General features: G+C 49.7%; 1 protein-coding gene across 1 annotated transcript in view; it reads right to left on the bottom strand.

Annotated features, from left to right (window-relative positions):
* NKD1 (NKD inhibitor of WNT signaling pathway 1) overlaps positions 1-18,724 on the bottom strand; it is a 109,304-nt gene that overhangs the window by 18,072 nt on the left and 72,508 nt on the right. The window contains exon 5 of the mRNA XM_007946990.2: positions 1,928-2,034. Within this exon, the coding sequence (XP_007945181.1) occupies positions 1,928-2,034 (107 nt within the window). The remainder of the gene's footprint in view (positions 1-1,927; positions 2,035-18,724) is intronic.

Raw genomic sequence — 18,724 nt, 5'->3', positions numbered from 1 at the left:
AAACTGGCAACCCTAGCTCCTCAATGAAACGCTGGCTGGCCTGTTGCCCCTCAGCTCCTGCATCCAGGGCCCCTGGTGACCATCGTGTCCCCTTTCCATGTCATCTCTCACTGTGTGCTGGATCTCTCACGAGCCTCCTCCGTACCACACAGTGCAGCCTCCTGTTCCCAGGCATATGGCAGCACTGCCACACCTCCAGATCTTTGCTCCTGCTGTCCCCTCTGCCTGTATGGCCTTCTCTCTCCAAACTCCCCCGTGCGTCACTGTCTCACAACCCTACCCCTACATGCAATGACTCAACTTGGATATCCACCCTCCCTGATCTCTGCTTGCACTCACAGCACCCTCGTCTGGACACTGCACAGTCTGGAATTAACAAAGTGTCCATTGCTCACCATAGGATGCAGGTGACCCCTCCCAGGCTCCCACATCCTGTCACATCCCTGACCAAGTTCCTGGGCCTGCCAGCTTTCTCATCTGCCCATTCGCCACACTGTGCACTCCCTATGAGGGCAGGGACCACGCCTACCCCCTGCTGCTGGATCCCCCGGCATCCAGCAGTTGCTGTTTAAACTGCTGGAAGGAAGAATGAGAGAGCTTGCTCAGTACTGGGCAACCCACAAAGCACTTAAGATGCATTAACTCATAATTCTCAAGACATCCTTCTGAGACCAATACAGTGACTATCCCCATTTTACAGATTAACCATGTAAAGCAATGGATATATTAAAGGACTTCCTTGAAGTGGCACAGCTAGCATTTGACCCAGGGCCTGCTGGCCCCAGAGCTATTCTTCAGGAAGGAAAGAAGAGAGGGAAGGAGGGAGGTAAAAAGGGACAGGAAAGCCCGTCAGCTCTATGTAGGCAGGGCGGAGGCTTGCTTAGGCATCCCTCGGCACCTGGCACTGACTGTGCTTGGTGCATGTTGTTGTTGTTGTTGTTAGGTGTTGTTAGGTTGAGTCGGCTCTGACTCACAGTGACCCTATGTACAACACAAAGCAACACTGTCTGGTACTGCTCCAGCCTCACAATCCCTGCTATGCCTGAGCCCATCTTGCAGTCACTGTGTCAATTCATCTTGTTGAGGGCCTTTGCCTTCCTCAATGACCTCTACTTTACCAAGAATGATATCCTTCTACAGGGAATGGTCCCTTCTGACAACATGAGCAAAGTAGGTGAGACGAAGTCTAGCCATTCTCTCACTTCCAAGGAACATTCTGGTTGCACTTGGTGCAAAGAAGGAGCTTAATACACTGCTGGACCATACAGTGTCTTGTTCTGTTGTACCAAGGGTCGCTATGAGTCAGAGCCAACTTGATGGCACCTAACAACAACAACAACACACTGTTGGGGTTGGTGGAGCAGCAGGAGGACAGGATGTGCACAACGAACTCTGGGAGGGCACATACTGGACTGGACACATCCCTGCCCCGAGGCCATCCCTCTCATTGACCACACACAGGAAAACTGATGTCCAGAAAGAGTCAGAGAACTGCCCAAGGCCATCTGCCTCCTGACTATCTTGCCTTCACCTGAAAGGCCCATATGGTTGCCCAGAACAGCCTCAGGGGCTAGAGGGCAGGTTTCACCAACAAGGACCCTGAGGCCCAGAGAGCAAGGTGGTCACACAATGGGATCTGCCAGGGCAAGATGGGTCTCGTTTCCCCTCGCCCACTCCCATATCCTTCCCCCGGCTCATTGGCCACAGCTCAGCAGGATCCTTTGGCCACCACTGCATGTGGAAAGGCCAGGGGTCCATCTGATGGTCCTTGGGGAGCTCTGCTGGGCCAGCAGAGGCCCCAGATGTGGAGGTGAGGCCTCCTACAGAGAGGCTTTCACATGTAGATGGCTCACCCGCCCTCCTCCCAAAATGTACCTATATACCCTGAGGAAAGAAACCAGAGTTAGGGCCACAAAAGAAAACTTACCTCAAACTTCAGCTGCTTCTTGGAGCCCAGGCAAGGCTCACTTGCTTTCTCCATCCTCTTCTCATCTGTACTGCCTGGCCCGTCAGTCTTCTCAGGCGGCAGGGCCACTGTGGAGGACAAGTGAGAAGGCATCAGGAGGAGCTCCCTGAGCTTCAGTTGTGTGGCAGGAAGGGCTCCCCATGTCCAGATGTAGCAGCTGGGGCAGCTGTGCTCCCCTGTGACTTTGTCCCCAGGCCTGGTGTGGGGACATTCTCACTTGAGTGGTGGTATCTGTTCCTGCCCTGTCCATTTGGTGGAGTCAATCTCTCTATCTAGTCACTCATCTTGCCGGTGGCTGCCCAGGGGAGACCCCTCCAGGCTGTGTCCACAACGGCCACTCAGGAGCCTGCTTCCAACTCAGAGAAGCAGCCTTCAGCCCAGATGCCATCTAGAGGTGCACAGGTACACAGAGCAGAGTCTGTGGATAGGCAGATGAGAACCGGGGTGCTCTGGGGACTAGATAGAACAGCTTGGGAAGCATGTCCATGTTCTGCACAGTCTCCCTGTCTTCCATGCTGATCCTATGGCCTATGCTCGAAGACACTGATGGGTGACCAGGAGGAGTTGCAACAACTGGGCTCAGCTGCATCAGTGAAGGGTATATCCATAGGTGTGCACACATACATATACACACAAGCATGTACACACACAAACACACACACACACAGTGGTATGTGTGAGAGAAAGCTCACTTCGTTCCAACACAGCCCTTTCATTCAGCTTCTGCTCACCCAGGGAGTCCTCACCCTCTGCCAAAAGTCTTGGTCCTTTGTACATCTTTCCAGGAGCAGTGGGAGGTAGATGGAAAGCTTGTAACCTACTGACACTATTTTCCTGTGAAACACCCCCATGAGATCCAAAAGGGCAGCGTAGGGCAGCATCCAGCTTTTCTGACCTAGGACATCAGCCTACAAAATTCCATCAAATCTTGAAAATTCCCACAAGACTCATTAGCCCCTTCTGCCCCTAGGTCTCTGCCCGATTAAGGGGACTTGGGTTTCCCTGGGGACTTGCTTTTCCAAAACATGTTCATAGCTACTCTCTCATTAGACTCTCCCAGCTCCCCTGGGGCAGTGACTTCTGTTATCTTGTTTTATAGGGACCTACCCCCACACTGACCATGTGAATTGCTGAGACAACTTGGCCGCTATCTCAACCAGAAATCAAGGCACACTGGACTTTCTGGAAAGCCAGAAGCCTGGAGAAATGAGGCTGCCAGGACAGGAAATAAAGTGGAGGGATTGTGCACCTCCTCACACCCACCCCTGCCACCCCCAACATACTCCATCTTTGCAGATGAGGACCCAGGAGTGGCCCTCTGTTCTCCCTCAGCACCCTTGTCCTGTGGGCCCCAGGGCTCTTTCCCAGCAGTTGTCTAAAGCACTTCCCATCATGCCCCTTACCTTGGCAGCCACTGTGGGTAGGATCAGGCCATGAACCAACACAGTGCCAGGCCCTGCAGAGCACTCCTCAACACTTGCTGTGCACGGACTCACAGTCCTCAGCGCAAGCTCGTGAGGCAATTACTGTATTTTAAATAACATATCTATATACTCATCGTTGTTCTTGTTAGCTGCCATTGAGTGGGCCCTGACTCATGGTCTGGAAGCTCCAATGAAACCCGTTCAGCATCACTGTGACATAAAAGCCTCCACTGACAGACAGGTGATGGCTGTACATGAAGTACACTGGCTGGGAATCGAACCTGGGTCTCCCTTATGGAACGCAAAAATTCTACCACTGAACCACCAATGCCTCTAACTCTTAGCTTCATTTTCCAGGTAGGAAAACTGAGACACAGAGAGGTGATGTTCTCTGCTAGTGAAGAAGGATCTGGGATTTGAACCCAAGCAGTGAGGTATGAGTGAGGCTGGCTTAGGTCAGAGGAGACCTGGGGCCTCTCGCAACCTGCTTGGAGGGAGATGTGTCGGTCTGATAAGTGGGGAGCCTACCTGTTCTAACCCTCTATGTACAACCCTGGTGGGTCCCCTACCTTCTCTAGACATACTGGTTTTCCCAGCTGTAAAGTGGGGGTGATATAGGTACCTTCTCAGAGGGTGCTTGTGTGGATCCACAAGCTATGACTGTGAAGGGCTGAGCACCCAGGGCTCTGAGAAACCATCAGGGGAATGATCCCCCTACCTCCAGTTACTCTTATGAATCAGGACAATTGGGAGATAAGCACTATGGATTGAACTGTAAGTGTGGATGTAACCACCTTCCACAATGCAATCTGATGGAATGTATTCAGTCAGTGGAGATCATACTGGTGTAGGGTGGATCCTAAACCTAATCACTTTTGAGTTATATAAAGAATCAGAGACCAGCGCATGCACATACTAGGGAAAACAGGGCATGTGAGGATACCTCTACAAGGCAAGGAACCAAGAAATGCCCAGGGCTACCAACAAGGAGCAAATCAACATGACTGAACTCCTGGTTTGGACTTCTAGTCTAAAACTGTGAGAAAATAAATTTTGTTTCTTTAACATCACCCACTTGTGGTATTTCTGCGATAGTGGTACTTGGAAACTAAGACGCGAAGTTGTCTCAAAAGTGAGGCTTTTGGAGTACAAATGGATACAGAAGCATCATCTCAAATACACACAGACTGGACTGGGGAGCAGGGAGGGGTGGGGAAGGCTGAAGACAGGAAGTCTCTGGGTCACAAGTCCAGACAGGTGAGGACAGGAAAGCCACTCAAGGCAGCAACTGATGGACCTGTCCCAGAACTCCACCCACTGTGTCTAAGCCAACTGGGCCTCCATCCTGCACTGGCCCCCAGGCCCAGGCCACAACTTCCCAGTGCTGTTAGGAGCCTACCTTGAGGCCCTAACTCCAATCACAAACCCTAGCTCCTCCCTTAGAGTTGGGAGAGGGGGTTAACAGAATGAAGCCAACGAGGAACAAAACTAAAAAATATCTGACTCCCCAAAAGACCTTCAGGTTGGGGGCACTTGGTGGCCTCACTGTTGGAGTGGTTGTTAGGGAAAAGTCACTGATACTGACTTGATTCTGGCATGATCGAGGAAACAAAGCCCATCCCTCCCCACTCCTCCCAGGTAAACAGCTCAATGGCAAGGGATGTCCCATCCAGTCCCCAAGTCCCACTGGAAGGTGGGACTCCAATTCCCAGACAATTGGGTGGGTGATTAGCCAGTGGCCCAAAGAGAGCCAAGCACATGGCCTGGACCACCCTGACTCCGCCACCCCAAATCTACCTGTGCCCTGCTGGACCGCAACTGCCACTGTCACTGGTGGGCGAGGTTACAGAGAAATGGGCACCGTGGTCATCCCCATTGGAAAGATAAAAAATGAGGCAAAAAGATCAAGCAGTTTCTCTGAGTGAGTTGGGGAGCTGTGTCTCTCCCGATCACCAGCACTAAGTGAACCCTTGTCCAGAAGGCTCCAGCGTCTCTAGGACTTCTTCTCTACAAGTACAGCGTAGCTCGCAGGAGGCAGGAACAGCAGGGAGATCACATTCAGGCTCAGACGGCTGAGTTCATATCCTGGCTCCAGCACGGACTTGCCCTGATAGCCTGGGACAAGGTGATCAGCTTGTCAGCCCTCAATCCATTCATCTACAAAACGCAGATAAAATAGAGCTCCCTCATGGGGCTATTGGAAGGATGAAACCAGAAATGTGCTTACTTAGCACAGTGGCCAACACACAGTAAGTGCTCAATAAATGCATCTGTTGCAAAGGACAGAAATGAGCCATGGTCCCCACAGCTGATGGCACAGGTCCAAACAACCCTCCTCACCCCAAAAGCCCCATTAGAGAAACCACAGTGACATCATGACCTGCAACGTTCTCCATTCACCCAGCAGGGGAATTAAAAAAAAAAAAAAGAAGAAGAAGAAAAGAAGAAAGGAAAACAAAGCCCAGCTCCATCTTCAAAGCTGCTGCTTCCCTCGGCAGAGGTCCTGGCTGGAGATGCAAGCCAGCCAGGCTTATCGAAACCAAGCCTCAAGTTCAAAGGGAAGTTATCTGAAAACTACCTTCAGGTTCAATGTTGCCTTTCAAGTTCCACTTGATAAAACCCGAAGAAAAGAAACCTCTGTCCCTGCTTGCTCCTTTTCAGGAGTACCTCCCTCCCTCCTCTCATGCTTGCGAGAGTCTGTTCTCCCTCAGGTCCTCCCTGACTTCCCTTCCTTTCTCCTCATCCTGGGAGGTGGAAAACATCCCTCTTGACCCTTCACCTACTTCATACGTTTGTTATCCAAAGACCAGCAGGGTCTATGTAGCCGTTGTCACTAGCAGGTTCCTCCTCCTGTCCCAGCTCAGAAAACTACCCTGATGTCCACACTGCTTTGTGGTCAGTGAGCCCACCAGGGTGCCCCTCCAGCACAGATGGGCAGTAGGACTGTAACCCTCCTTGCTCTGAGATGCTGGGGGCCAGGAAAAAGGATACTCGGCTCTCCTGCTGTCTCGACAAAAAAGGGCTTTTGGTCTTTTCACTACCCTCTGCCCAATGGCCAGAAGAGGTGGCAGAGAACCAGTCAAAACCTATGCAGACAGAGGCAGAGAGCCACATGTGAACCCTCAGACACAAGAGTCAAACTGCCACCTGCCCCCAGCCATCCCTGAGGAGGACAAATTGCCATCCGTCTTCAGACAGAAAGCCGCATCGATGGCTATGAGCAGGTGTAGGGTACCTGCCACAGGCTGCCCTGGTCAACCCAGCAGGGGACTAACAACACTCTGTAAAGACAGTCTTTGGAACCAGAGTCCCAGGCCATTCTCTGTTCCTTATGCCTGTTCAGCCCAGCCATTTTTTTCTCAGCAATTATTTTTGGGGGGCACAATTTCAGGGGATTGCTCCTTCACTAGCAAGTTCCAGTCACAGCAGGTGATGCTGTGAACTGGAAGAAAAGGAAGAGACCAGGAAGGAATGGGTGGCATTAGGAGGAATGCAGAGCTTCTCAGCTGCCTACGAAGCACCTCTGGCGGACTTGGGGCAGGGGTTGGCAACCTGAAATCTAAGGGCCAAATGTGGCCCACAGCCCACCACTTGTTTTTATGAAGAAGGTTTTACTGGGACCCAGCCACACTCACGCACACCGCCTATGGCTCCGGTCACTCTACAATGGCACAGTTGAATAGTTGCAACAGACTGCTGAGGAGCAAGGATGTCTCCTTCAGGACTAAGGTGCGCCTGACACAGGCCATGATATTTCTAATTGCCTCGTATGCGTGTGAGAGCTGGACAATGAATAAGGAAGACTGAAGAAGAGTTGATGCTTTTGAGTTGTGGTGCTGGTGAGGAATGCTGAAAGTACCATGGACTGCTAAAAGAAGTAACAGATCTGTCCTGGAGGAAGTGCAGCCGAGATGCTCCTTGGAAGCAAGAATGGCCAGACTTCGTCTTGCCTACTTTAGTCATGTTATGAGAGGGGACTGTTCCCTGGAGAAGGATGTCATGCTTGGTAAGGTGGAGAAGGGTCGACAAAAGAGGGGAAGGCCTTCAACAAGATGGATTGACAGGGTGGCTGCGACAATGGGCTCAAGTGTAGCAAGGATCATGGAGCTGGCATGGGATCGGGCGGTATTTCGTTCTGCTGTGCATAGGGTCGCTATGAGTCGGAAGCAACTCGACGGCACCTAACAACAACAACTGTGGCATACACAGCCCAAAATGTTTACTATCCTGCCTCTTTATAGAAAAACTTTGGGGACTGCTGCTTTAGGCAAATGCAGCATCCTTCCCTCCAAAAGAAACAAACCAAACCAAACCAAACACCAGAGTGCATGTTTAACAAACAGGGTACAGGACGGATTTCAGCCACTATGCCTGCTCAACTGGCAACTCTTGTGCAGTATACAACCTGCCCGACCATCCCACCATCCGCAGTGGCCCTGGCAGAAGGGCAATGGCAACTCTGCTTCCTGAAAATCCATTGTCAGCCCTAACAGTCCTGGAGGCGGTGTGTGGAATGCCTTCTTTGGGAAGCCACCCCTTGCCCCTCCTCGTGCTGCAGCCACGAGAAGCCAACTCTCACTGTTTACTAGATGACGGCTCTCTCCCACATTAGCTTCCAACCTGGCATCTCTCCACTCCCAGCAACTGCCAGATTAAATGCATTACTTGACCATCTTCACCCAGCTCCCTTTGATGTTCCCTTCTCAAGCTTCAAAATACCTTTTGGAGGGAGATCAGACAGCATTAAACAGAATTACTAATTAATTAAGCAAAGTTAAATTTTAAACACTGTTTGTTGTGTTTGCCAAAAGCCTGAACAGAACAGACTTTTTTCCTCTGCTGAGATCAAAGACAGGCTCTTCCTTCTCCCCTCCCCCAGTTAAAAAAAAAAAAAAGTGGGGGGAGAAGAAGTAGAATGTGTGTGAACGTCCACTGGGGAGCATCCACTGGGGAGAGCGAGGAAATACCTGCAAGCTGGCTGCTTTGATCGTGGGTCTGGAGTCCCATGCCCAGGCCGGCCCCAAGGGAGACATCAGCAGCTCATGAGACTGCACGCTGGGACAGCCATGGTCACTTTCTCAGGACTGTTTACTCTGGCAAATAGTAGTGATCCAGGCAGCAGGATGGCACAGCCCATCCAGCCCAAGCTGCTGACAGCTGGCGCCACCCAAATAGCACGGAAAGAAGAAATGCTGTGAAATAAAGCAGATCGGGCCTCCTACAGCCCCACCCTCCCAAGCAGCCTGGCAGTGGGACTAGTACTTTGGGGCTCTTCCCCCTAGGTTGGAGGTTAATTAGGAGTTAGGGACCTGTGTGCACTGTCCAACTCCAGGAGGCACCCTGCAAGTGATCAGCATAGCAGATTTGTGCACTGCTTATGATGTTTCCGGACAGATGGCCAAAAAGCGTCTCGAGGAGGGACATCTTTTTCGAGTTTGCACAAATGTGCTTTGGTCCTAGCAGAGTGCTGTCTCCTCTCATTCCATCTAGCACATTATCCTGCACCACCCCTTCGGAATCTTCTGATCACTACACACGTGCCTGCACATCCGCCCAGCTACAAACCTGTTGCTGTCAAGTCAATTCAGACTCATGGCGACCCCTGTGTTACAGAGTAGGGCTCCGTAGGGCTCTCTTGGCTGTAATCCTTACAGAAGCAGATCTCCAGGCCTTTCTCCCATGGTGCTGCTGGGTGGGTTTGAACCACCAACCTTTATGTTAGTAGTTGAACACAAACTGTTTGTGCCACCCAGGGACCTATATGCCCAGGAGACTGCAATTATTCTTGACCACTGGGGCCCTGCTTGCCACTGCTCCAGAGCTGCCCCCAGCGCCGAGCACATCCCATGCACCCTCAAAGCAGGAAACCCGTGGCCCTCTTCTGAATGGCACCAGAAGCTGCAGGTAAGATAAGGCTGTACAACACACACATGTAAGTTCTGGCTTGACTGAGGCTGGGAACTGGCATGGGAAGAAGGGGTGGCTGAAAAGAGCTAAATCCAAACCCTGAATGATATCAGCCAATGCCAGCTAATCTTAACATAATCCAGGAAGGCCTGGTTGATGTTAAATTTAGGAAGAGACTGAAATTTGAAACACAGTCATGACGAAGTCAGCCTCACTGAAGACCAGAAATTACTTATACTTCAATGCATGGCGGACTCCTCTCAGGCGTTACCTGGCAAATCCTTCTCTGCTGATATAATGTAAGATTTAACACAAGCCAGGGCTTCCTTGCTGGTATTTGGACACTTGCCCTAATGTATCCAGAGTCATTTCTCAATTGTCCATACACAGGTTATCTGCTGCAAATATTTTAGTCTCAGGGTGTCTTGCCAGGATGTTTCTGAGTCCCCAACCCTCCGACAGCAGCTGTGAGGGAATGCAGATGAACTTTAATATTAGCCTACGCCAAATATAATTAGACGGGTAAATCTGCTGCCAGTAAAAAGAGAGAGATATCATATGTACATTCCAGGCCAAATGGTTTCTTGCATAATCTGCGCCAGGTTCTCCTTGGGGACTGAGGGTTCTGGAAAAGAGAGGCGATGCCCAAATCTGTTTGTAAACGCAGGCTCACACATAAGCAGGCTGCTCTGGAGATGCTGGTGAAGTTAGTAATTGTTGTGCATAATGGGGGGTGACTGTATGCTCATCTGTTGCACATATTATTTCATGAAATCCTCTTAATAACTCCTTGAGGGCTGTTACTATTAGCAGAGGAAGCTAAGGTTACAAAGCAAAATTGATCAAGCTGTTTTCTTCCTTAAAACCCTCCAACCAGTTACTGGCAAGCTGATTCCAACCCATGGCAACCCCATGTGTGTCAGAGTAGAATTGCTTTCCGTGGCTATTTTTTTTTTTTTTTGGAAGTAGATCACCAGACCTTTCTTCCTAGGCACCTCTGCATGGACTCAAACTGCCAAGCTTTTGGTTAGCAGCTAGGTGCATTAATTATTTGCACAACCCAAAACCCAAGCCAAATCTGTTGCCACCCAGTCACTTCTGACTCATGGTGACCCTGTGTGTAACAGAATAGACCTGCTCCACCACAGGGTTTTCTTGGCTGTTGCCATCAGTCAGATAGACTCGATGACACTAGGAAACAAAAATACTTATGGAAACTGATCACCAGGCCTTTTTTCTGCAGCAATGCTGAATGGGTTCAAACCTCCAACCTTTAAGTTACTAGTCAAGCACAAACCATCTGTACCCTCCAGAGACTCCTTAAGACCCATCAGGAGCTCTCTTTCTCCTAAGGCTGAGCCCGAAGGCTTCCATGTGGTTCTCTGACGCCAGCCATATCCCTGGCTGCTGCCACCTCTCTGCCCATCTCTTTGTGGAACTTTTTTCCATTCTTTGACCCTGCTGTGCTCTCACACTGTTATCCCTGTCAAGAACACTCTTCCTGTCTCTCCAACTCCTGCTCATCCTTCAAGTTTCCTGTTCAAGCCTTACTTTCTCTGGGAAGCAAGCCCTCATGTCACGAGGGGCTAGGATAGGTGTCCTTGCTAAAACCAAAAACCCTGTTGTCTTCAGGTTGATTCAGACCCTAGGGACCTCATGTCTGTCAGAGTTGAACTATGCTCCCAGAGCTTTTGATGGCTGGATTTTTAGAGGCAGATTGCCAGCCCTTCCTTCTGAGGTGCCTCTGGATAGACTCAAACCACTAACCTTTCAGTTTGCAGTTGTGTTCTGTGTTACACTATTATTATTATTATTACTCACTTAACTGTCTGACTCTTTCTACTGTAGTCCCAACATATAGTACAGTGCCTGTCACACAATAGGTGTATAATAATAATAATTTTTTTTTTTAAATGAAAGAATGGTAAGAAGTAGAACGAGTATTTGAACCCAGGTGTGGAAACAGAACTCAAGTGCCAGGTTCTTGGCTCCTGGCCATGGCTCACCCCCCTCTCACACCACAATAGTTGACACCTGTTCCCACCTGTCCAGCAGCCATTCCTATTCTTCTGAGAATAGCATCCTGGGTTTCTTTTGAGGAGCCACCCTTCCTTCACTCTCAGTCCACATGGTTTGTGGAGGGCGGATCCCACACCAGCTTCAGGTGTGTACCCAGGCCCCAGGCCTGACCTAGCTAATTCGGTCCCACTGGCCACGGTGACTGGTCCTGAGTCAGTACCAAAGGAAACCTTACTGTGAAGCACTATGAAGTTAGGTCATTGTGTCCATTCTGACTTGACCATACTTCCCCGTCTCAGATGGCAAATACAGGCAGTTCTGGGATTGCACTAAGGGAAGCTGAGGGACAGATATATTTATTTAGGTTCAGCAGGGTATATACATCCTGTTCAAGGTCATTAAAGAGTTGAGTATTCTTTTCCTTAAAAAAGAACCCCCAAAATTATATAAGCCTGCATCCAATCTGGGCAGTGAAGTAAGATCAGTCTTCCACAAGAAATACTGGGACTTGGGAGCTCTCTTCCTGAGACTGCCGACTTCCTAGGAGGTGAGTGCCCAGAGCTAAGGCAACCATCTTTGCCACCTTTGAGGGAGAGGCTAACACAGGAGGGTAGAGGGAGGGACTATGGAAAGGGAAAGAGGAGTGAAAGAGACAGAGAGAGATGAAGAGAACTCATGCATATGTGTCTGTGAAAGTGTGAGCATTTGTGTGTGTGTGCACAAGAATATGTATGTGAATGCTGAGTATGTGTGTAAGCCTGTGTGAGAGTACATGTGTGTTAGTGTGAATAAGTATGTGAGTGTGTATGTGCATGCATATGCATGTTTGTGTATGAGTATGTGTGTGAGTGCATGTGTGAGAATAGATGTGTATGGATGCATACGACAGTATATGAGTGTGTATGTGCATATGTGTTAGTGTGAATGAGTACATGTGTATGTATATGTGTGTGAGAGTATGCATGTACGTGTGAGTGTGAGAGAGTATGTGTGTGTGAGTGTGTGTGTGTGTTGATGACATGTCTTGAGCTTCTGGACACAGGCAGGCCTTTTTGAGCAAGATCTACACTGGGACTTTTTAGTTCCATGAGCCAAAAATTCAAGCAAGTTTGAGTTTCCAAAAAAAACTAACAGGATCCTGACTTAACTAATCCATCACTTTTAGCCCCTGCTTTTAAGGAAAAACAACAAAACAAAAACAGTAACTTCCCCTGTAGTACTCTCTCGAGCGGTTCCTGGCTATTTCCACCAGCAGCCATCCGTCTAGTCCTTGCTGGGACCAGAACTGCCACTCGGGGTCTTTTTCTCCGTGATCCTGTCTCCCAGGCTGCATGTGACTGTCAGAAGATTTTACTTAAGGACCAGTTGTGACTGAGTGGAAAGAAGAATGGGGAAAAAAATAGCCTTCCCAACAAATAGCATGCTGGACTTTCTTTTCTCATTAGAGTGTAAAGTTGACGGCCACTCTGCTTTGAGGTTTGAATAGGATTGAGACAAAACATCTGCTCAGGGAGGGAGGGGAAAATGCCAGGAGAAAGAGAGGGGGAAAAAAAGATCCCTCTTTGGGCTAAAAATATCATGTCCCTTCCACTCTCCCCCCATCCCCACCCAAGTTAAAACATGTGATGAAATTCAACTTTTAAAATCTAACCCCAAGCTACTTGAAACTATTAAAGCCTCCTCAGTATCTGACACAAATCAGAATTTCCACTGTTCAAGCTGAGCTTTTATGAAGAACAGACTTGAGAGAAGCTGCCTAGGTAACAAAGTCCGCTTGTTCTCTGTCACCGCGCGGAAACTCGGCCTTCTGGGGGACCGCAGCAGAGTGGAGTCAGGGCCGACTGACACTCCCTGACAGGACAGGCTCTGAACTGAGGGGAGAGGAGCCAGCAGGTGTGGCCTGCCTGTCCCCTCAAGCTGGTCCCTGCTGCTCTCCAGTGAGTCTCCTTTCCTGTCACACTTCCAGGGAAGCAATCAGCTAGCCATGCTTGGGAGATTGCCTGGGAGGCTCACAGAACTGTCTACAGCTACTTCCTGGGGAGAAGTCCTGACTCTCTCTAGCCCATCTGTCCCCTAAACACCAGACTCATGCATCTAACTGTCTACTCAGCATCTCCATGTGGATGGGGAACAGGCATCTCAAACCCAACATGCCTAAAAACAGAAACCTTGGGTGTCAGCTGCCAAAACGTCTACCTCAGGAATGACACTATTTTAGTTTGCTTAGTTCCTTAAGCCAGAAATCTAAGGTGTCATCCATGATCCCTTTCTTTCCCTCATCTACCCTATCAATTCCACCACCCTCTACCACCCACACATCCCAGACCCGTCCACTTCTCTCTGGCCTCACAGCTCCCACCCAAGGCCAGTGCTCAGTCCCTCTCGCTTGCACTATTGTAATCACCAAGTATTCTTGCTCTCTCATCCACTCCTGCCTCCCTGCCCACATGGTCCACCATTCTTGGAGCAGAGTTATCTTATTAAAATGGAAGTCAGAGTCTAGCACTCATCTACCTAAAACTCTCCAATGGTTTCTCTTCAAAAGTGAGTGGCTTGACCCAGGCTCCACCTTCATCCCCTGATGTCTCCTCCTACCACACTGGCTTCCTTTCTGTTCTTCTCCAAACACCAAGTTTCTTCTCTTCAGGGTTTTGCTCACTTCTCCTGGCTGCTCTCTCTCCATATCCTCCCACGGCTGACTTCTCCCTGGAATCCCTATCTCAGCTGAAATGCCAGCTCCTCGCTGGGTTTTACCTCTCGGCAAAGCACCAGAAATGTGGGTGCTCAGCTGCTGGCTTATTATATATTCACACCTAGCAGGCCCCCCCCCACATGTAGGAGTTCAATAAACACATGCTGAATGGGGAAGGGGTTCTCTCCTCAGTTTGCATGTGACCTCGGACAGGTCACTTCTCTTGGGCTTTACTTCACCAACTATAAGTTGGTTGTGAGTTAGTCTCACAAAGAAAACTGGACCCTATGAAACTAAAGGCTCCCCAAGGGGAGGGACTGCTTGACTTCAGTGACTTCATGGGTACAACTTTCATTCTTCCAGTAAGTATTTATTTAAGTACTTAACGTCATTTCAGACCAAGGAAAAACTGAGAGTTTCTAATAGGACTGAAGGAGCTCTGGTGACATAGAGGGTAAGGCATTTGGATGATAAAGAGAAGGTTGGTGGTTCAAACCCACCAGCTGCTCCATGGGAGGATGATGAGGCCATCCACTGTTGTAAAGATTTACAACCTTGGAAACCCAGTGGTGGTCTGACTATGGATTGGAATTGACTTGATGGCAGTGGGTTTGGTTTTGGGGTTTAATAGGACCAAAAACCAAACCAAACTCATGGCCATCAAGTCAGATTCAACTCACAGTGACCCATCTTTGAGTTTCCGAGGTGGTATCTCTATGGAAGGAGATTGCCCCAACCTTCCTTCTGAGGAGTAACTGGTGGGTTTGAAGTGCCAGCCTTCTGGTTAGCAATCAAATAAATGCCTTAGGCACTAGGCTTTCTTTGATCTTAACCAAACCAGAACAGGTAAATCATTATACACATGGGTTGGTCTCACAAAGAAAACTGTGAAACAAATGGAGTCCCTATGTGGTGTAAACCGTTAATGTACTTGGCTGCTAAAGGAAAGGTTGGAGGTTGGAATCTACCCAGAGGTACTTCCAAAGAAAGGCCTGGCAATCTACTGAAAAATCAGCCATTGAAAACCCTATGGAGCACAGTTGCCCTCTGACACATAAGGGGTGGCCATGGGTTCGATTCATTGAGTGGTAGCATGCAATGGTAAGTCATGACACCTTGCTCTGCAATGTATGGACCAGGGTTGTACCAAGGCCTACATGAGTGGCCTCACTCTCTTCACCTTGAGGACAAATGCTAGGACCACTTCTAATGAAGAAACTGAAGCACAGAGAAGTTAAGTGACTTTCCCAACGTTGCACAGTGAGTTGTGATAAAGCCAGGCTGTACCAGATCTAACTTTAAAAGCCCGTGCAAATTACCTGAGAATCAGAATAAAGGAGGTTGTGCCTGGTGGACTGACAAAGAAGGCAGGGTTTGGGGCAAGGGCAGATTCAGACAGGCTGTGAGTGCTTAGCCCCCAGGTCTCAGTCCCAATACCACTGCCCTACATGGTAGAGCCAGCCTCTCCCCCAGCACTTACCCCTCAGGCCGGGAACAGAGCCCTGCAGGTCCACCCCCAGGGTGAGGCCAGTGGAGAAGGGACCACTGGGTAAACAAGGCCTGGCCAGCAGCAGCGTGGGAGCCTGGATGGACCGCTGGGCCCCCGAGGGGAGGGGATACCTGCTTTCAGTGGCTTTGTGAGCCTCCTTTATGAGCGGCGGAGCCATTGACCTGGACTGGGCTCTGCAGAGTCAGCTGTCTACAGAGATGCCAGGCAGGCAGCCCGCTGCCCACTTTCACCCCAAGCAAAGAGGTCAAGGGACAAGAAACACATACTCAGGGCTGCTGGGGACAGTGGACAGAGGCCAAGAGGGTGATGACACACAGGAGAGAGCCAAGAGGCTGGTCAGGGCCAGGGTCAGGGCCAACACTGGGTAGACAGGCAAAGAGAAGGGACTAGCAGTCATTTATAGTCTTTCTCTTTCGATGGGGAATTTTCAATGGAGAGTCAGGGAGGGGGACAGGGCAGCAGTTGCAGCCTGAGATAGGTGAGGAGGACATCCTTAGATCTGGCATTTCCTGGGGCCACTCAGACTGACACGGATCTGCCAAACAGGCCTGGCACCAATTTCCATCTCAGGGCACAAGCCACAGGCTGCCACCAGCTGGTGTCCTGCCCATGAGGAGGAGGGGAAGCCAGGTGGATGTTGAAGGTGAATACGGGGTCACCCTCTGCTATCCTCAGACCCCTGTTGTGTCAGCAGAGGGTGGGTCCCTCTCTCCTACCTCCCCCTACAAGCTTGACCCCTCCACCCTGCCACACCCAGTCAGCTCACTGAGCTGGGGCCTTTGATGTTTACTTTGTCCTTTCCACTGTTCAAAAGGAACTCTGCAGCCCCAGCCCCCTCACCAAGCTGGGCCTTAATCTCCTAGCCCTCATGCTCCCAGCTGGCCAGTTAAGGCAGTTAAGATGGCTGGATTAGGGCTGGCTTTACATAACAACGCAGGAGCTAAAGCCATCCTCTCCTAGGATGGCTAAAGACTCCTTTTTATCTTCATGCCTCAGATGGCCTTTTTTTCCTCCCTTAAACAGCCCTCCAGCCCGCCAAGAGGCAATGAACTTGGCCAACAGGAAGACAAAGGAGAGATTCAGGATTCAGCTTCTTCTCCCATGGCCAGTAGCACAGAGGGACATCTGTAGCCTCAGGTCTGCAGGCAGGTGATGGTTCTCTGTGGCCAGGACTCAGCTGGCACCTGTCTCACCAGGCCCAGCCATGTGGTGGCTGCAGTCCACAACCATGGCCCAGCCATGGCGGGTGGCTCCAGACTGCTATGCCAAGGGTCATTGGGCCCAGAGTCTGTCCAGGGAACCTCAGGGGTCCAGCAAACAGGTCCAGGTCCCCACCTGGCCTAAACCAGAGCAGCCCCACACTTACTTGTGTTAGTGTTTAATTCTATCATTAATTTTAATTTTACCCGGGATATGGATTACATCTTCTTGTAAAAATTCAAACATTAATTACAGATAATACTAAAGTTCTCTTTGACTGCCCTTTCTAATTTTAATCTTCTTTTCCCAGGTTCGGAAGGAAGCACTGTTATGGCCTGTCAAGACCTCTACCTACACAAGCACATACACGGTAAGCCAAGGAGGCACCGGGTGGTGCAAACAGTTAACACACTTGGGTACTAACTGAAAAGTTAGTGATTTGAGTCCAATCAGAGGTGCCTCAGAAGAAAGGCCTGGTGATTTACTTCTGAAAAATCAGCCATTGAAAACCCTATGCAGCACAGTTCTATTCTGACACGCACGAGGTCAGCATGAGTCAGAACTGACTTGGCAGAAACCAGTTTTTATGGTAACCAAAGAAAATACAGGGTAGTACCTTTCTTTACATGAAAGATAATCTTATATGCATCTTTCTGCAAGCTGTTTTGTCTATTTTACGTTTTGTGCTCCTCTGTAAGCTTTTGTGGTAGTTAAGGTTGTGTGTCAACTTGGCTGGGACTGGTTTTGAGTGAGTGGCTGGGCAGCTGGTTATAGATACAGTTATTCCCCATGATGAGACTAGTAATCAACTCCATGGTGGAAACTGTGAGCAGCTGAGTAGCTGTCTTAGGGGGGTGTGGTTTGCTTCCAGTATATAACAAGATGCTTTGAGAAAGGTCTCTAGCTTTTTGGGACATCTGGGTCCTGCATTTGGTCAAATCTTCATCTCAGTGGCCTGTCATGCTGTCTGCCGATCTTGAGACAGTTTCTGGACTTGAATTAACGGCCTGCCACGTTGCTTGGTAATTTGGGGACTGTGCCATTTCACTTGTCGACTTCAGGTTTGTCACTCTCAGTAGCCAGCAGCTCCCTGGGTTAAGAGATGGCTCTAGCTTCAGTGGGCCAGGAGCAAGAGGCAGAGCTGAAGCCCAAGGTCAAGGGGTTTTCACCCAGCCCCTAGAGCTGGCACTCTGAACTTGGACTTCCAGCCTCCTAAATGTAGGAGAAGAAATCCGTTTGTTAAAGCCATCCATTTGTGGTATTTTCAGTCAGAGCAGCACTAGAGGACCAAAATAGCTTTTGTTTGAAAGAAAGAGCTCAAAAGTGACTATCAGTAGCCTAGACCAACCCCTAAGTGGGAAACTGAGGCAGGCTAGTGGCTCCCGACCTCCATCCTCATCAGTGGTGGCACTCACGCTGCTGTCAAAGCTTGGTATGCACCTGAGGGCCATCTGCAGTGTCAGACTGACTGTCCACCAACCACACACCCTTTCGCAGACAGCTGGTGGGACCTGTGTCCTCCCTGCACATTGCCTACATCCTCTGAGTGCTCAGTCCAGCTTCACATCCCTAACCATGTTATAGAGTGGGAGGGGGAGGCCCAGAGAAGGAGGGACCAGCCCAAGATCACAAGGCACTGCCCCAGGTGGGAGGGGAGCCAGCTCTTCAGGCTCCTAGCCCAGTGCCACTTCTGTTTCACAAAAGGGTTAATGCTCTGAACAGAGACATTAAGCAAAGGGACCCTCCCTTTCAGAGGTAGGTGGGTTCCAGGGGCAGGTCATTTCATGTTCATTCGCAGGTAAAGACATCTAATTTGAAACAAATGACATGACATGATTTCAGGCTTAGCCTCAATGAAATAGAAAAGAACTTAGTTTTTTACTCTAACCAATAAACTAACCAATGATCCAATAAATGATAAGTAGATGGAAAGACCACCACACCCACTGCCACTGAGTTGATTCTCACTCATAGAACCCCTACGGAAGAGCAGAACTGCACCATAG

Source organism: Orycteropus afer, unplaced genomic scaffold, assembly GCF_000298275.1.
Source record: "Orycteropus afer afer isolate SDZICR_OR568_19922 unplaced genomic scaffold, OryAfe1.0 scaffold00009, whole genome shotgun sequence".
NCBI lineage: Eukaryota > Metazoa > Chordata > Mammalia > Tubulidentata > Orycteropodidae > Orycteropus > Orycteropus afer.
This window is presented reverse-complemented; position numbering and strand designations above follow the sequence as displayed.